The 16,740-nt window shown below is 32.2% G+C and overlaps 1 protein-coding gene across 6 annotated transcripts in view; it reads right to left on the bottom strand.

Moving 5' to 3' along the window:
* Positions 1 to 13,261, bottom strand: part of mRNA-cap (RNA guanylyltransferase and 5'-phosphatase mRNA capping enzyme) — a 44,085-nt gene extending 30,824 nt beyond the window's left edge. Inside the window, exons 1-3 of one of the 6 annotated variants that reach the window (XM_011645187.3) lie at positions 13,132 to 13,261; positions 11,699 to 11,898; positions 538 to 804 (exon numbers count right to left, since the gene is read on the bottom strand). In XM_011645187.3, the coding sequence (XP_011643489.2) occupies positions 538 to 804; positions 11,699 to 11,849 (418 nt within the window). In that variant the 5' untranslated portion in view covers positions 11,850 to 11,898; positions 13,132 to 13,261. Of the gene's footprint in view, positions 1 to 537; positions 805 to 11,698; positions 11,899 to 12,537 lie in introns of those variants that run through there. The other 5 variants (XM_011645186.3, XM_011645185.2, XM_011645188.2 and 2 more) reach the window with 5 other exon arrangements.
* Between the last annotated feature and the right edge of the window lie 3,479 nt (positions 13,262 to 16,740).

The raw sequence follows: 16,740 nt of genomic DNA, 5'->3' as shown, positions 1-16,740 counted from the left end.
ATTACAAGCAATTTTAATCGTTAAATTATTTAAGTAATAAAATTGTAAAATAAGTTTCATTAACACTAATAAAAAAAATTATGTGCAATTAAAAAAAATAAACTAACTTTGTTCCTACAAAATAATAATTTTTAATTTCCGTAAATAATTAAAATTAAATTAATTTAATAAATTTTTGAATCATAAAACTGCAGACAATTTTAATCATCAAATTAATTATTCAAATGATTCATGAATTGTGAATTAAAATTCTGTTATCAGCATTACGATAGAAACTATAGTACAATTTTTTTAAAAATTGAATTTTTATGCATTTCAATTAACTAATAAAAATTTAATAAAACTGAGCTATCAAGAAAGACAGATTTTTCGAGGCAAATTTTTTACTTGCCAGCCCCGAAATCACGTGATATTGTACATATATATTGAAATAAATAATATTTTGTAACGTATTTTCAAATTTATTACGTCACTAGTTAGAGTTACGTAAGCGAGGAGAATGTTTATTTTTATGTTTTTATTTTTTAAGATACATACCTTCGGCACAACTCGCGAAATGGCGCCCGTTACTGGAGAAATCCATATCGGTCACAATTCCGGTGTGCCCCTTTAGCGTACCGGCCAGCCAAGGGTGAGTATAGTCTTGCTGCACCTCTCGACGTTTCTTATTTTTTCCCCGTTTTCCGCTGCTGTCAGGCAGATGCGGTTGTTGCTGGAGTGACGATTGCTGAACTGGCCGGGGGACTGGAGGTTTCGAGGCTTGTGGAGCTTTCGAAATGAATGGAACATAGTTGTAAAATGTCGCTGGAACACAAAAACAAAATTAAAAAATAAATCGTGAATACTTAAATAAGACTGATATGTAAAATCCGTGTGAGCAAACGCATCTGAGAGATCCTAAAGCTAATCATCAGATTACACGTAGTTTATAATTTATGATTCTCAGTTTGCGATTTGTAATAAATTCGCAAGATTTTTTTTTCGTTTATCAATACAACCTATATAATTCGTAATTCATCGCTTAAATGGTGTAGTTATGCACATGAATCAACACTAATTGATTAATTCGACCAATTAATGAAATTATGCCCTGTTGATTTCAAGAACATTTGCTAGCGAATTAGTAAAGATTCGACTCTGTCAACTATTCATGCGCAAGTTTAATTTAAATCGGAATTTTCTACTTTTTTCCTGGAGCTACAGAACTTACAATTAATTTCTCGCAAAAATATAAAAGAGCAAAAGATATAATAAAGTAACATATAGGAATAATAAGTAATAGAAATTACTCTTGTAAAATAAAATCAACAATTCGCATTACGAATAATCAATAATATAAACTTAAATTATCGACGAAATAAAAATAGATGATCTTCGTGCACCTTAGCACCCAACTTTAGAAAAATCAACTTTTCTATACAAGCAGCGGAAAACGCGGAAAAAATTAGAAACGTCGAGAGGTGCAGCAAAACTATTTATTTTATATTCCATTTATTTTATATTCATCCTTAACTGGCCGGTACGCTAAAGGGGCACACCGGAAACAGTTAGTATTTCGTTTGTAATTATTTATAATAACAATAATTTCGTTTGCAGTTCTAGTAAATAGAAAAATAGATGACTTACAGATAAATAGATTTACAGATTAATAGATGATAATAGACTTATAGATAATAGACTTACTTAAATTAATAGATGAATTACAGAAATATTTATGCAACACACATACATATTCTGAAATAAATATTTTTTAAATTTAACTCGTATTATGATAATTGATTGTTACTCAATTATCACTCAAGCAAATAAATAAATTCTTAGAATAAATCTCTTAAATTATTTTCCATTGTTACTTGAGAAAATAGATAAAAAATATTTATGAAATATTCTAAATGTTTACTAGTAATACTATTCGATGCTATAAAATGATGGTTTTTATCTGCATAATCAACTTCAAGGTTTACAATTTAATTTCACAAAATTACTATGATATATTTTTATATAAATAATAAAATAATATATTTTTATGTTGAATATTACAGTGATAGAGTCTCCTCTATCAAAAAATGGAAATTCAGGAGATACATCTTAAGTTACTAGAATCTAGAAAAAGCAGTATAATGGTGTTCACTTTTATATGTATGTATATATATATATATATATATATATATATTCTATATATTCTAAACACTATACGAAACGATGTCCAGGCTAGAGTAACTCTCATTTCGACTTATATATAGATGAAATATAAATAATATGTTATTACTGCACTATAATGAGCTCATAATATTATCTATAGCTTTAACAAAACCATCGCAATTTACTTAAATGGGAGTTTACTTTCCCGCGATAAAATTTCAGACGATTAAAAATATCAAATAAGATATGTAAGATATGTAAATTAACAAAAATTGTTTATGGCATAAATAAAAATAGGCGAATTATTTAGCAACGTACATCAACTGTCGTCAAATAATATTACATGTGTGAAATTATCGCGTGAAATTATGCGCTTGTGAATATCGGAACATTCGTGTAATAAGTACTACTACTTGGGAAAACACTGTTTATGTAAATCACACGATATAAATATGCAACTGCTCTGTCTGCTTTGTGATGTTTTTTCGTCGTCATATTTATCAAACGATTCATGTGTAATATAACGCTTCGCGCGTAAATACGAGCGGCATTAATTTGTTGATTGCGCAATGATAAGTATCCGCGCAATCATGTTTCGCTCATTATATTAATACTTTGAGTACTGTCTTCGAAAACTCGATAAAGCATTAGATTATTGAAATAAACAGAAAATGCGACGCGGCACGACGGATAATTACGGAAAAGATAAGTCAGAGAATTAGTTATTCTTTTTTTCTTTTTTCGAACAATTCTTTTATGTCGTAGAGAATAATTTCTGTATAAAAATTTTCCATCGCACGGAAATTTTCCATTGGCTTAAAATACATTTTTCTTTTAAAAAATTTTATTGCCTTAGATATAAGCGTAATACAGATAACGCATAGATAACGCATTGTTTTTTCTCTTATGTTTATTTTAATTCTTCGCATTTTTTAGTATCGGGATGTAAAGTCTAAATTGAAAGAGAAACTAAAGTCAATATAGATAAATAAAATTCTAATAATATTACAGCCTGATTAAATATAGTCTCAATAATATTAAAATAATCTGAGATATAAAAAAAAAGAAATTTTATTGATTTTATTCAAATCAAAGCTTTCAGAGATTTGGTGGTAATAAAGGGAAAATATTTCTTACGCAAAAATAATAATTGTTACATAGTCGTCACACGATTTGTAAAAGGAAAGAGATTACGATAAGAAATATGTTTGCAATTTTTTTGTTATTCTTTTTTAACGCCACGGGATTGTTAACCGAGCTAATCATTCTCCTGTGTATTAGCTTTCATACATTATCTTAAATATTTTCAAATGAGACAAAAGTTTGTTTCGCAATACTTGTTTGAAATAAAATTTTTACATGATATACAAATGTTACTATAACAAGAAACAAATATTCTTCTTCTGAATTACTTTTAATGTGTAACGAATCTACACATTAATTATATAAAACATGCAACTTATGTAATTCACATAAATTGTACTTTATTATAATTTTACTTTTCTTGTTGATTATCTTATCCCAAAATGAAATTCTCAGATATATCTATTTTAAATTAAATTTATATGATTCAGATTATATTATAAGCTAAAGATATGTTTTTTTTTTTTCAAAAGTATTAGAATATATTTTGCTGGATCGCAACGAGGATAATAATACAGGATAATAATAGAATAATATGTAAAAGATATTCATATTGATTAATATATTATAATACACTAATATAATATAATAATATAGTACACTAATATACTAATATATGTATATAATATCAAGTGTTATCACATATAATAATTTTTTTAATCTCGTGTTGCAGTCGAGCACCGATGAATTCGTCCTGACAAGAGTATCATACATCAAGGGTATCATACATAATTTGACCTCGCATATTTATAACACAGACACCCTGATGAGTTCCATGCCTTGTATTATATAGCACATTACGCAATCCAGGGCATATATGCTGAAGTCGAACTCTTAAGCCGTAAGGATCGACAAAGTACGTCTTATTGCATCTCGAGCAATTCCTTGATATTTCGTCGTTTCAATAATTCTTCTGGTAACCGGGGCACTTGCGATGTTTTTTCTTAACACTGCTTCTGTCATTGCTTTGTTCGAAGTCGAGGTACTTCTCGTACCGCTGAGATTGCGCCTCCTGTTTTTAATCGAAACTGTCGGACGAACTATCACTTCCTATTGGATACGATATATTGTTTGTTACGGCCACATTACTTGAATGAAAAAACCGTATAGTCACAGATAAACATTAACGAAAGTAATAATAAGTATGTTTTTATTGCCATTATTATCTCAATATCTGTCATATATGTTATTTTTGTTCTATAACTCCGGTATGACAAATCGTTGTTGGTACACGGGAAATAATTATACAGATAAGGTGATTGCGAATTCCACGCTTGTGAAACAGATGCTAAACACCTGTTTCCTTCTGTTTTTCCTGTTTTCTTATTTATGCGATGCATATTGGTTTTTTTTCTGGAATAGTAGTTCCGTCTTGAGTTCTTCGTTCCTCCGATGCTATTGCTCGGAGGATCGGATATTTCGGTTCTCGCGAGTGCTTAGCTTTATTTCATAGGAAAAGACAAATATACGTAAATTTATATTAGTTCACAGATCTACCTTGAAAGATATTAAAAATGTTCACACACGACACGCGCATGCAAATTTCTTATTCTACTTTTCTCTTTCTTTCTTTCTTAATTGTTTCTCTTCCTTCCTGTCTAATTAACGAGAAACACGATACGAAAAGGCAAGTAAGTCGGATTTCTAAACTTATGAGAAACTAATTCGAGAAATCGAAACTGATAGCTTAAATGAAACGAGACGCGAGACGCGGTTTCGTTTTTTTTTTTTCCCAAAATGAGACAGCAGATAAGATAAGAATCCACGTGTCGATGCGTATTTTATAACAATTTGTACGGCGCGTTGTTAATCTTTATGAACCTTCGTATTCGACTTTTAAAAAAATTAACATTCTTATGAAAACAGTTAGTACTTCGTTTGTAGTAACAATAATTTCGTTTGTAGTTCCATCCATTAAAAAATATCAAATTTAAAAAAATGACATGCACTCGACATTAAGATATTTCAAATCCGCTTTTTTAGAGTCGTTTGTAGTTGTTTGTAGTGCATTCGTTTGTAATCGAACCGTTCAAAAGATACAATAATTTAAATGGCCAAGTATCAATTTCAATTTCAATATCTAACTTCATCAACTAAATCATATTATGCTTTCTTCAGTTATATCTAACTTTTGAACCCTATAATTACAAACGAAACGGAAAGGAACTATTTTACACGCACATGCGGCCGCGCATAATACGCGGCAAGGGTAGTCGTTTTTTTTTTTACGTACAAATTTGTTTCTATATCAAGAAACAAATATTCTTCTGAATTATTTTTAATGTATAACGAATCTAACACTAATTATACAAAACATACAACTTATGTAATTCACATAATAAATCGTATTTTATTATAATTTTACTTTTCTTGTTGATTAGCCTATCCCGAAATTAAATTGAAATTCTCAGATTTATTTATTTTAAATTAAATTTATATATTTATATTCAGATTATATTATCAAAGATATTATCAAAGATATTATCAAAGATAGATACGATTTTTTTCAAAAATATTAGAATATTTTGCTGTAGATTGCAACAAGATAATATAGAATGATAATAGAATAATATGAAAAAGATGATTAATTAATATATTATAATACATCAATATAATATAATAATATACACTAATATACTAATATATATAATATCAAATGTTATCGCATATAATAATTTTTTTAAAGTTTGAATATTCGAAATCACAGATAAGATCTTTTTTCGGTTATTCATTTTCGAATTTAAATTTTAACAATGCTGTGCTCGCACATTAGTTCGCAAAATCCTTTAATGGTATTTAATTTTTGTCGCTACAACCTCAAGTAACACGATGATAATTAATGATCTTAATTGTTGAGACGTTGGAGACGTCAAGATAACTTTTCAAGAGAGAATTGTTATATACTGCATATCATTAATTTTTTATTATATTCCTTGTTTGATTTGTACATCATTAACACATTAATTTTAAAATTATTAATAAATTAATTTTTGTTATAAGCTTTTTTGTAATGCTGCAAAAAGATATGAGGTAGACAATTGGTCACTTAAATCCTAAATCATATCTGTGGGTCTTTCTTAAAAATTAACTTTCATCCCTTTTACCTGTTAAACTTTCATCCACCTTCCAAAAAAAATGATATGAAAGATATATAATCTTTTTTGTTTTCTTTTCCTTCGATCCTATGCAAAAGTAACAGGTGCGGTACATACGTTTCCAAAAATAAAATTTTTTCTTTCATCGTTATATACAATAGTGAATAAGAACTATTGATCAAGAGCATTGAAGATATTCAATAAAATATTTATTATTTACGTTTGCAAAAAAAATCTTTTGTAAAATAACGTTTGTTATCTTCGCGGATCTCAATTTATCCTCCTCTGGAGAACTTTTATCGACATAACAAATCTTGATATTGTGAAATACACATGGGATATCTAGTTAATTATTATTAATTCTCATTCGAATCGTCATTGTGCCAAAAGTTTTACCAACGTCATTTTTAATGCAATGTTTTATTCATAAGTTCAAAAGGAACGACCAACAATTTTTAATACTTGCAACATTTTATTTAATTAATTTAATTAATTTATCTTTATTTATGTGTTATGTATGACGCATTGTGTGTGTGTGTGTGTGTGTGTGTGTGTGTGTGTGTGTGTGTGTGTGTGTGTGTGTGTGTGTGTGTGTGTGTGTGTGTGTGTCAGTTTTGTCTTCTCTGCATGATACGCATGCGTTATGCATGAATAAAAGAGATGACTTTATTGATTTCGGTTTTATACTTATGCATTTTGTTTAGAAAAACAAAATGTGTTATTATACAAAATATGCGAACATATGTTACTATGTGTTACTATCTAGCGTGCACCTGTGTGTAATAGTAATTGGCGACTCATTCTCGAAAAATATCGTACACGAAAATCCAAATGATTACGTATACTATATATATAGATATTATAGATTTTTATGTACAATGTAAATTCAAGAATATAAATTTCAAATTTATATCTGTATCAGCAACAAGGCATCCGAAATTGTACATTTTAAAACAAGGTAAAAATTGCAAAGGTGAGGAAATTTATTAGACTGTTTGTAACTTTATATATAAAAATCTAGTAAATTTTCTTACTTTTGTAATTTTTCATTTCGTTTCAAGATACACAATCGATCCTCATGTAATTCCATTTCATGTATCTCTTTCTAAAAGTCACAACAGTTTGTACGTTACATATCATTTCAAAAATTTTTTAGGAAAAATTAATATCACAAAACTAATATTTATTTCAGTTTTTAGCTGAATTTATCTCATAAACTCTGACTTATTCTTGTTTTCTAAATTTAAGATATTAAAAGACAATTTTTTATGCAAAAAAACAACTGCTTAATATTAATGCTTAGCGGAGAAATTATTTTTTGCATAAAAAAAATCAGCCTTTAATATTACAAATAAAATTCCAAAAAATGAAAAGAACTATCAAAAAAATTCATTCTAGCCTATCGAAAAAGACTCATCATAATCCATATGTCCAAAGCTACGCCTACTGTCTCCCACTTTTCACAAAATTCAACAATGAAGTACCTTCACACTTGAGTCTCGACGATTGGGACAAATTTTGAAAACCTTTTTCTAATCTCAAGACAAACTACTTTCGTCAAAATGACGAATCTTCGAGAGTATTCGAAAAGTAAACTGTTAGCCCTATTTCATCATTTTATCCAAAAAATCATTAAAACTAACTAAAAATTATAACTGTTATGTAAAACTGTTTTTGTTAATTATTTAAATATTTAAAAAATTAAAAATTAAAAATAAAGAAAACATTTTCGACAACAAATATCGAGTTAAAAGATGTAAAACTAAATATCCAATACTGTTTTATTGTTAAGACCACTAACTTAAGAACAATTTCATCTGAGAAAATTCAGAAACAAAACGCAAAAATATTTTAGCAAAATTTTTATCTTGTCGGAAAAGTTCGGGACATAAAGGAAATATCAGCAGCCTTAATATATAACGGAACAGAATAGAAAGTGAGACGACACAACGTGCAATAAATTGCTACATACATGCTCCAATTTGATAGCTGTTTTATTTTTAGATTTCGGTGCAGGTCTCAGGTTTCTGAGAACTAAACGGTCACAATACGTCTAGTGTTGTGCTAGTGCACGCAGGCACGAATGCACGCGTTGCGTCTTGATAACCACGCGTTCGACCCTTCCGCTCGCACTCGCCCGCGTGCGATATTGCGTCACGCGGACTTCACACGCGCGTGCGCGCTCGCGCGCGGGCGCGTTAACGGGACCGACGCCTCGTTCAACGCGCGCGTAACGGCCGTAACGGAAAACGTGATCGCGTGTGTCTGTCGAAAGGCGAAGGCGCTTCTACAATCTGTCGCGGCTTTATTTACTACGGGACAGAAAGGAAAGAACCGGAGATGAAATAAATGGGACACGCAAACTGAATCGCGCGGAAGCTAACGGGAAACGCGCGACGCGAATCAACGACGTGACCGTCCGTTCAATCGCGAAGGAACTTCATCCAGATAAGACTTTATCTTCCTTGCGACAGCGCATCGTTCGACCGTGGCGATATCCTTTCCCATTTTCTTTCTCTTCTTTTAAATTCTTTTTTGTAAGACGGAGAAGTTTCCTTTAACGCGGCTTCTTCGGTCACAACGAGACCTAATTGCACAAATCGATCATTATTCACATTCGATGTATCTCGCCGTTTTTTCTCTTCTATCAGAGGGAAATGCGACGGAAAATTTTTCAATGAAAAAAAAAATGGACACCGAGGAAACGGAATTTTTCGCTGATTCGCGAAACGTAAAAATTAGCCAAAAGTTCAAATTTGTTTAAACGTCTCGATCGATTTCAGATTAATAAAACGCAATTGTTTTTTATTTTCTATGTACTTGGTTCTGTACTTGGATTCTATTCTTATAACTAATAGCATGTTTGATCGCAGTAAGTTTTAATCGCTCCGATAGCAAATAATGACGTCATATAATTTACTTTTAGTTACTAGGATTATGATGAAGTCGATTATAATATTTAATCATTAGGCGTGTAATATTTCGAGAAAAACATAAATATACATATTATTCCATAATAATCTATTAGTAATCCGATATATTATTTTTCTTTATACAACTTCAATCTTTATACAACTTCAAATCTGAATCTATGATTCGTATCGAATTTATGATCGAATTTACGGATCATTTCAGACATACTGCAGTCAGAAACGCTAAAAAGAAATACCTTAACGGAAAAACAGTTGCAATACATAAATCCATCATTGATGAATATGAAGCTATTTCGTACAAGTCGTACAAGTAAAACACAATTTTTAAAGTGGGACAGAAAATGCATATTTATAAATATCTAAATTTCTAATTTCTAAAATAACAGCTCTCTCTTAATCTGTCAATACAGCCAGTCTCATACAATAAATAAAAATTTCTTTCAAACTAAACCTAAAATATATATTTTACATCCAAGCTATTCAAAACTAATACTTGACAAATTTCTAGAACTCTAGTTCTAAAAAGATAACGAACTTTCCTCATATTTATTCGTTTCAAAAACATTACATTTGTTTTCATTTTGACAAGCATTGTTGAATCGCTATCGGAACGAATCAAATCCACTTTTTATTGATTAATGATCCTGAAATGAAATTTACAATTTTTTTAAATTTTCGAACTTCAGTTAATCAACAAAGTAGACATATTTTAAATCACAGACAATACATCTTTTTTAATACAATAAAAAATTTCAATAAAACATTCTAAATCTAGAGAGCTGAAAATTCGCCCGGATTCAATGTGAATTACCGAGAATTAATCTAATTCAATGCATATATCGCTTTCGATATATAAACAATCCTTCAAAGAAGATAGAAAAAAATTGAATACGCGAAAATTCTGTAAACTGTAACTCGTTAATACAAACAGATTGAAATACATTGAATAAAAATCCTTTTATAAGCTATTTATTATACTATTTATTATACTATATTTTTAATTAATGTAAGTTAAATATTTCATCCTAAGAAACTAAATCGAAACTTTAAATCGCAATTTTCAAAATCATGTTTTTCAACGATTTTGCAGAGATATTTAAAGAAATAGATATCAAAATGTTTTTTTTTTATTTAATTAAAGAGTATTAAATTTTCAAAAACTGACTAGTCAACTATATACCGTTATTCATTTATATTTTATTGCACTAAAAAGCACTTCATTTTTTTATATTATGAGATTTTTGTCATTATTTTGTTGCTTTTTATAAATTTTTTTCAAACATACAATGCCGTTTGGTTCAGTTAAATATATCAATTGCAATTATCATTTGCAATTTTTGCAAAAACACAGCTCCGTACGATTTACATCGCGCGATTAGCCGTAGTTTCATGTATTAATATTTTTTAACTTTTTATTGCTCGTATATAAAATATAAAAAATATAAAAAAATTGATAAGAAAGTATATTGTAAGGTATATTAAGGTATATTATAAGGTTATATTTATAATCTTTGACAACGAAATCAACTTGGTGAAACGCATGTTCCCTCCATTTTTTGTCAATCTTCGATCAATCGGGAATAAAAGATCCATAAAAGGATTTCGTATTGAATGTATTTCTTTGTAGTATCGAGACAAAGTTCACCGCTTTTTATGCAATCAAATCTTTCTACTCTTCCTTGAATCGAAAGCTAAAAACGCAATCAGCTGTTTGTGACAGCTGCTTTCACTTCTCTTTTTCTTTCATTTTTTTCGACACAGCTATAAAATTCAACCCGAATCTCGTAGAAATCTACACACGGGAAGAATAATTTTGACAAAGCTCTGACAAATCTAAAAATTTGGCCAGATACAGGTATGAAAACAAATTTATTGAACTATCACTAATTATTATCTAGGACCCTTAAGCGTGATAATAATACTGCAAAAATATTTAATCTTCTAGTAATCAATTTGAACGTCGTAATAATAATTTTGAAGATCCAACGGAATTTTTTTCGGATTTGTATCAGGTCAATTTTTTTTCATTTCTTTTTTTTAGCAAAACTTTCTTTCCGTGTAAAAAATTAACAATGCTATTTGCTTATTATTTTTAGTATTTTACTCTTTTCAATCAATCAGGAAGAAGAGCCAAATATGTTGACGGGGCATCGTCAAAGTAGCTTTGACAATGAAAACGTGTGTCAAAAATGATTAATGATAACACGTGCCGAGATGAGAAAGATGAGACCTGACCTGACCAATGAATTGGAGCGCCGCCTATGCAAATAAAGACATTAAAGTACGCCCGTTTCCGCTTGGCGCGAAGTCGCGTGCATGTATCGCTTATGTGTATGCGGAAAAACGATGACTGTGGGCGGGGGCGGGGGAGGGGAGAATGCTTACTTTTCGACGATGCCTGACGGGAACTCGATCTCTTGCTCACGATAAAGTGGAGCATGATGGCGATACCGGCGACAATCAACGTGACGACCAGTACAGCGCCATCGGGTATCTTCATGCCGTCTTGCACGCCTAGACACGTAGTATCCTCCATCTTCGGCCGCGTGTTATACGGCGTTATAAAAAGAGCTACCGGCACCTGACTGCGAGAGCACACGCGTGGATATACAACCGCACGCACTTACACACACACACACACACACACACACACACACACACACATACACCACCATACACACACACACACGCGCGTACGGCACGTAACGTGCGCACGCGCACCACGCACACGTCGGGACGGAAAAACCGCGGAAAAAGCCTGATCGAAACGACGACCACGCGGCACCACGCGACACGGCGACCGCGACGACCAGCCTAAAATGGGAGGGAGTTGCGCGCGTATTATCTTGTGTGCGTGAGTATCTCGCGCTCGTCACAATCGCGTATACGCGCATGTGTACGTGCGTATGTGTGCACATATGTGTAGGCATGTGTAGGCATGTGTAGGCATGTGTGGTGGTGGTACGCGACCACATGCCCACGCGGAGAACGTGAGAAGATCGACGCGGAGCATACGTTTTGTAGATCGTCAAGATCACGGCGAATCTCGCAATTCCCGGCCCTGGAATCTAAAGCATGAAACACGAAATAGATGCGCGAGTACCGCGAGAGAGAGAGAGCTTCGACGATTATTATCGTTCGTTCACGCGATATTATTATTATTATTATTATTATTATTATTATTATATTATGAATCGCCGAATGATGATCGTTGATTGCGTCACCTTTCTCCCTCTTTATCCCTTTGTCCTTTTCTCTTTTCGTATCACAATGCGCAAGATGTCCGTACAACGTTGGCGCGCGTCGTGAACGCGGGAAATTTCAAAGTTGCTGACTCGACGCGCGCGATACAAGACTCGACGCGTACGTATCACTCGAGGTATATCCCATACGATTTAAATCGCATCCTCCGCCGTTGAGGCCTCCATTCATCCGTCACGGCCGTGACGCTCGCTCGCAGTGATCCGCGCGTGCAGGCGCGTTCGCGAGGCTCCGTGTCGACGCGGGAGAGATGTCGGTCACCATGCCACGGGATGACCTCTCGAATCCGCTGCTCGCACCTCGTACGAATACTCGATGTGTCTTCGTCGTGGCATCCGTTCGTCGCACCCCGCGCGACGGACGCAATCCCTCGGTCGTGTCGCCCTGTGTCGCGGCACACGTGCGCGATAACGATGCGATCGATCGGCACTTCCGACGTCTCGGAGTCTCGCGTATTATTAAAACGCGACTTATGTAAGCGGCGACAATGACGAGACACGCGCGGGTTCGAAGCATATAATACACCGCGACGGTGACGCGAAGCGACGATGACGCACCTCTCCTCCCGTGAAACAGCGTGACGCGCGTTTGCCGCGGCGAGTCATCGGGCACCGTGTATATACGTGTTTCGTGGACTCGCGCTTCCTTTTGCAACCGAGACGCGCCGACTCCTACCCTTGAGTTCCCCTTCCTCTCTCTCTCTCTCTCCCCCACTCGCGACTACCTCCACCATCACACGCGATCACACGCGCGATCGATACCTGGCCCAGGAAAGGATCTCTACGGCGGTAATATTGTAAATAAAATAGAGATCCGCTAGAAATGTGCAGAGTAGAATTCGAATCAAATAAAATTTCGATTCGACTTAATCTGAATTATTATAATTTGAATCCGAACTATTCAAGAATTTCACGAGTCACGTCGTATTTTTACCTGAAACACTTTTTTCTAAAATGTTTAATTTTCCAGATATTTCGCCGTCTCAATACTTTTTATACACTCTGTATATTTATATATTGCTACATTTTTTTAATTAAATTCAACTTTATAATATTTATGTTGATTAAAAGTTATTTTCAATCAGTCCAAATCGATTTAATTTGACTCGGATAAAATTTTGTCGATTTCTAAAGAGTTCAATTTGGATTTGAGAAAAATAAAACTCAATTCAATTTGATTTGTATTAATATTTTAATTTGTATTGTATTAATCCTTAATTCACATATCTCTATTGTAATCATATTTAATTTATGTGTGTATCATCTTCTGAAATCAAAATATCTCAATGTAATCATTACAAAAGTAAATACATTTTTATTATTTTAACTCCTTTACTCATTTAAAATTCTAAAACGCATAATCATTTAATAATTAATTATTAAAGTATCTAGATTAATTGCCTTCACCACAATCTTTCGGAATTTAAAAAAAATTTAACTTTACATCGTGTGAAGCCTTAATTTAATTTTGAAATTGAATAGCACAAAAAAGCTCCTCGTTTCCTGCCCTGATTAACTACCTCATTTTATATTCCGCGATCATTTTCGCGGTAATTTCCTCGTCGCTATTTTTACGTTATTTCGTTACTACAATCACGTAACGACTTGCGTCGATGCATCAAGCGTTTATCTTCCGGGTGGAAGTAAAAACCGCTTGCGACATTTGAGGAAAAACCGTAATCGCTTATATCGAGGAATCGATTTTTTTCTCGAATTCGCATTGTTGATCCTAGAAACGTCGCAGCTGTTCTTTTTTCTATCCGCTCCGAGAAAATGTCACATCATGCGAATTGATAAACGATCTGAAAACAGTGTGCATCATCTTCTTATGTCGTTCTAACATGACATAATTCTACGATGCTTCTGCGTGGCGCGGTATTATCAGAAACAGCGGCAATTTTTTTTTTTTAAACTGCATAATCGCGATTATCGTGTCCTTCGACGCGCACGCGTCGATTTATTTGCTCGCGAATTTTTTCATGTAAACGCACACGTGCGCATATAATTCTTACAAAAAAAAACATGAGATACATGACGTTTGCGGAGTAAAAAATTACGTGTCTTACCAATTAAAACAAATGAAAAAGAGAATTTTTTTTATTTCTGATAAATAAACTTTCAATTATTAGCAACCTTTTGCAATTTTTTTTTCTCAATATGATTGTTAGTCTGCTTCTGAGCCGCCTCGCAGACGATCTATCATGATTTCGGAACAGTGAAAGAAGAGAAAGAAAGCACAAGAGAGTTACCAATTTTTAAAGAGCTTTTTTAATTTGTAAAAGATCTTTGTTTCAAAAAACTGATTTTTTTCATTTTTTTTTATCCTGGCGAAAATAAAAAAAGCGTAAATGGAATGTAAAGAAAGAATGACAAAAGCGTAAGTAAACGTTCTAAGGAACATAGATTGAAATGTAAAAGCGTAAGCTTTATTTAAAGAAATAAAAGAAGCGTTTTAATACTTGTTTAACACTTCTCTAAATTCCAATCTATGTTCCCTAGAACGTTTGCTTATGCTTTTGTCACTCTTCTCTTACATTCAACTTACGTTCCAATTTTTATCTTGCCAGAGTATACATAAAATATCCCAAAAAGGATTTTTCAAAATATTATTAGGGCTTTCAAATATATTAAGCATGCACGGATTTATTTCTTGAAGGTTTCAAAGATTTGGGCCTACAAAAGAATTTTCCATTTTCTACATGCGTGATCTTGATAGAAGACAGAAAACCATTGTTTAAACCGAATGGTGTGTTATATGTGTATTTTATGTGTCTTATATTGCGAATATTTCAAAATGTTTCACGATAAAAAATGTTTTACAGTGTATAATACTCAACCAAGACATAAAAAAAAAGAAACGACAATTTTTCATAAGAATTGATTTTCAAAAGAAAATGAAACTAATTAATTGGTACATGAGCAAAAAAAACAAAATAAAAATGACAAATGAATCCCAGGTAACATAAATTCATTACATCAGCCAACATCGGATCAACAATGGCCATTATTCTGTCAACTAACAGTGTTGGCTAACTATATAATAGTTACGGGATGTTTTTCAAAGTTATTATATTGTAACTCCTCGATCCTCATAAAAACTTTCTCATAAGATCATTCTTCGATGGGGATGAGGGTAACGCTGTGTGTTGCATGGTTGTGTGGTAACATAACAAATGCATTCAGAAATAATACTCGAGTATACTCAGGTATCATTTTATCCTTGTTTAACCACATTCGATGAGAAACAAGGATAAAATGATACCTGTCTACTGTTTCTGAATAGTGGGTGTTCCAGCCTAACTGTAGATAATTGGAAAGATTGTTGTCAAACCTTTGTAACCGCATCAATGATATACCTTAAAGAAATAAAAGAAAACGACAAACGAGGAACAAGAAATGATGATTGAAGACATAGAATATACAAAAAAAAATACACAATCGATGACAAGCATCAGACCTTGTTGCCTATGTGATTTATTTCAAGGGCACGGTTCTTTTAGGCTAAATCCAATTGGCTTTGATGGCGATTAATTTCTTAAAATTTTATTAAGATAGAATAATTAATAATTAGATTAATTAAAATAGTATAATTATGAAATAATATTAAATTAAAAATGACGAATAATATAATTGAAAGTTTCGCTATAATTCACTTCCAATTAGATTAATCATCAATTAAATGAGAGTTCGATTCGATCACTAGCCTTCGATTTTCTCCGCTAATCGTTTGGTCGTATGATTCGCCTTGAGAATTATATGACCAAAAATCCTTCGCTTTCCCTTTTGTCAAATTCGAAGAGTGATATGCAAAGTTTTGTCGAAGCGTAATATGAAATACATCGTACATCAAATTTTTGTATCTTCACAAAGGTTCAGTTTTTTTTCAATACAAAAGATGATCAATAATCAACAGTCTCGTTCGTATGCTCGGTCTTTTTTTTTTACTTTTTATCAAGAGATTTAATGTCATATTTTTTAATCAAGTTTTTTAAACAATTCAAAACATGTAATTTTGATTTAAAGATTATACATAGTATATACATTAGATATCAACAAATCAAAATATTTTTCTTATATAATATGACTCCAACATACTCTTATTTTTGAAAATACATATGATATAGTACTACATTTATTATTCATGTAGAAAAATATGTGACAAAATAT

Source organism: Pogonomyrmex barbatus, unplaced genomic scaffold (assembly GCF_055798465.1).
Source record: "Pogonomyrmex barbatus isolate J1 unplaced genomic scaffold, ASM5579846v1 scaffold17, whole genome shotgun sequence".
Taxonomy (NCBI): Eukaryota; Metazoa; Arthropoda; class Insecta; order Hymenoptera; family Formicidae; genus Pogonomyrmex; species Pogonomyrmex barbatus.
Note: the sequence above shows the minus strand (reverse complement) of the source record. Positions and strands in the feature narration are given on the sequence as shown.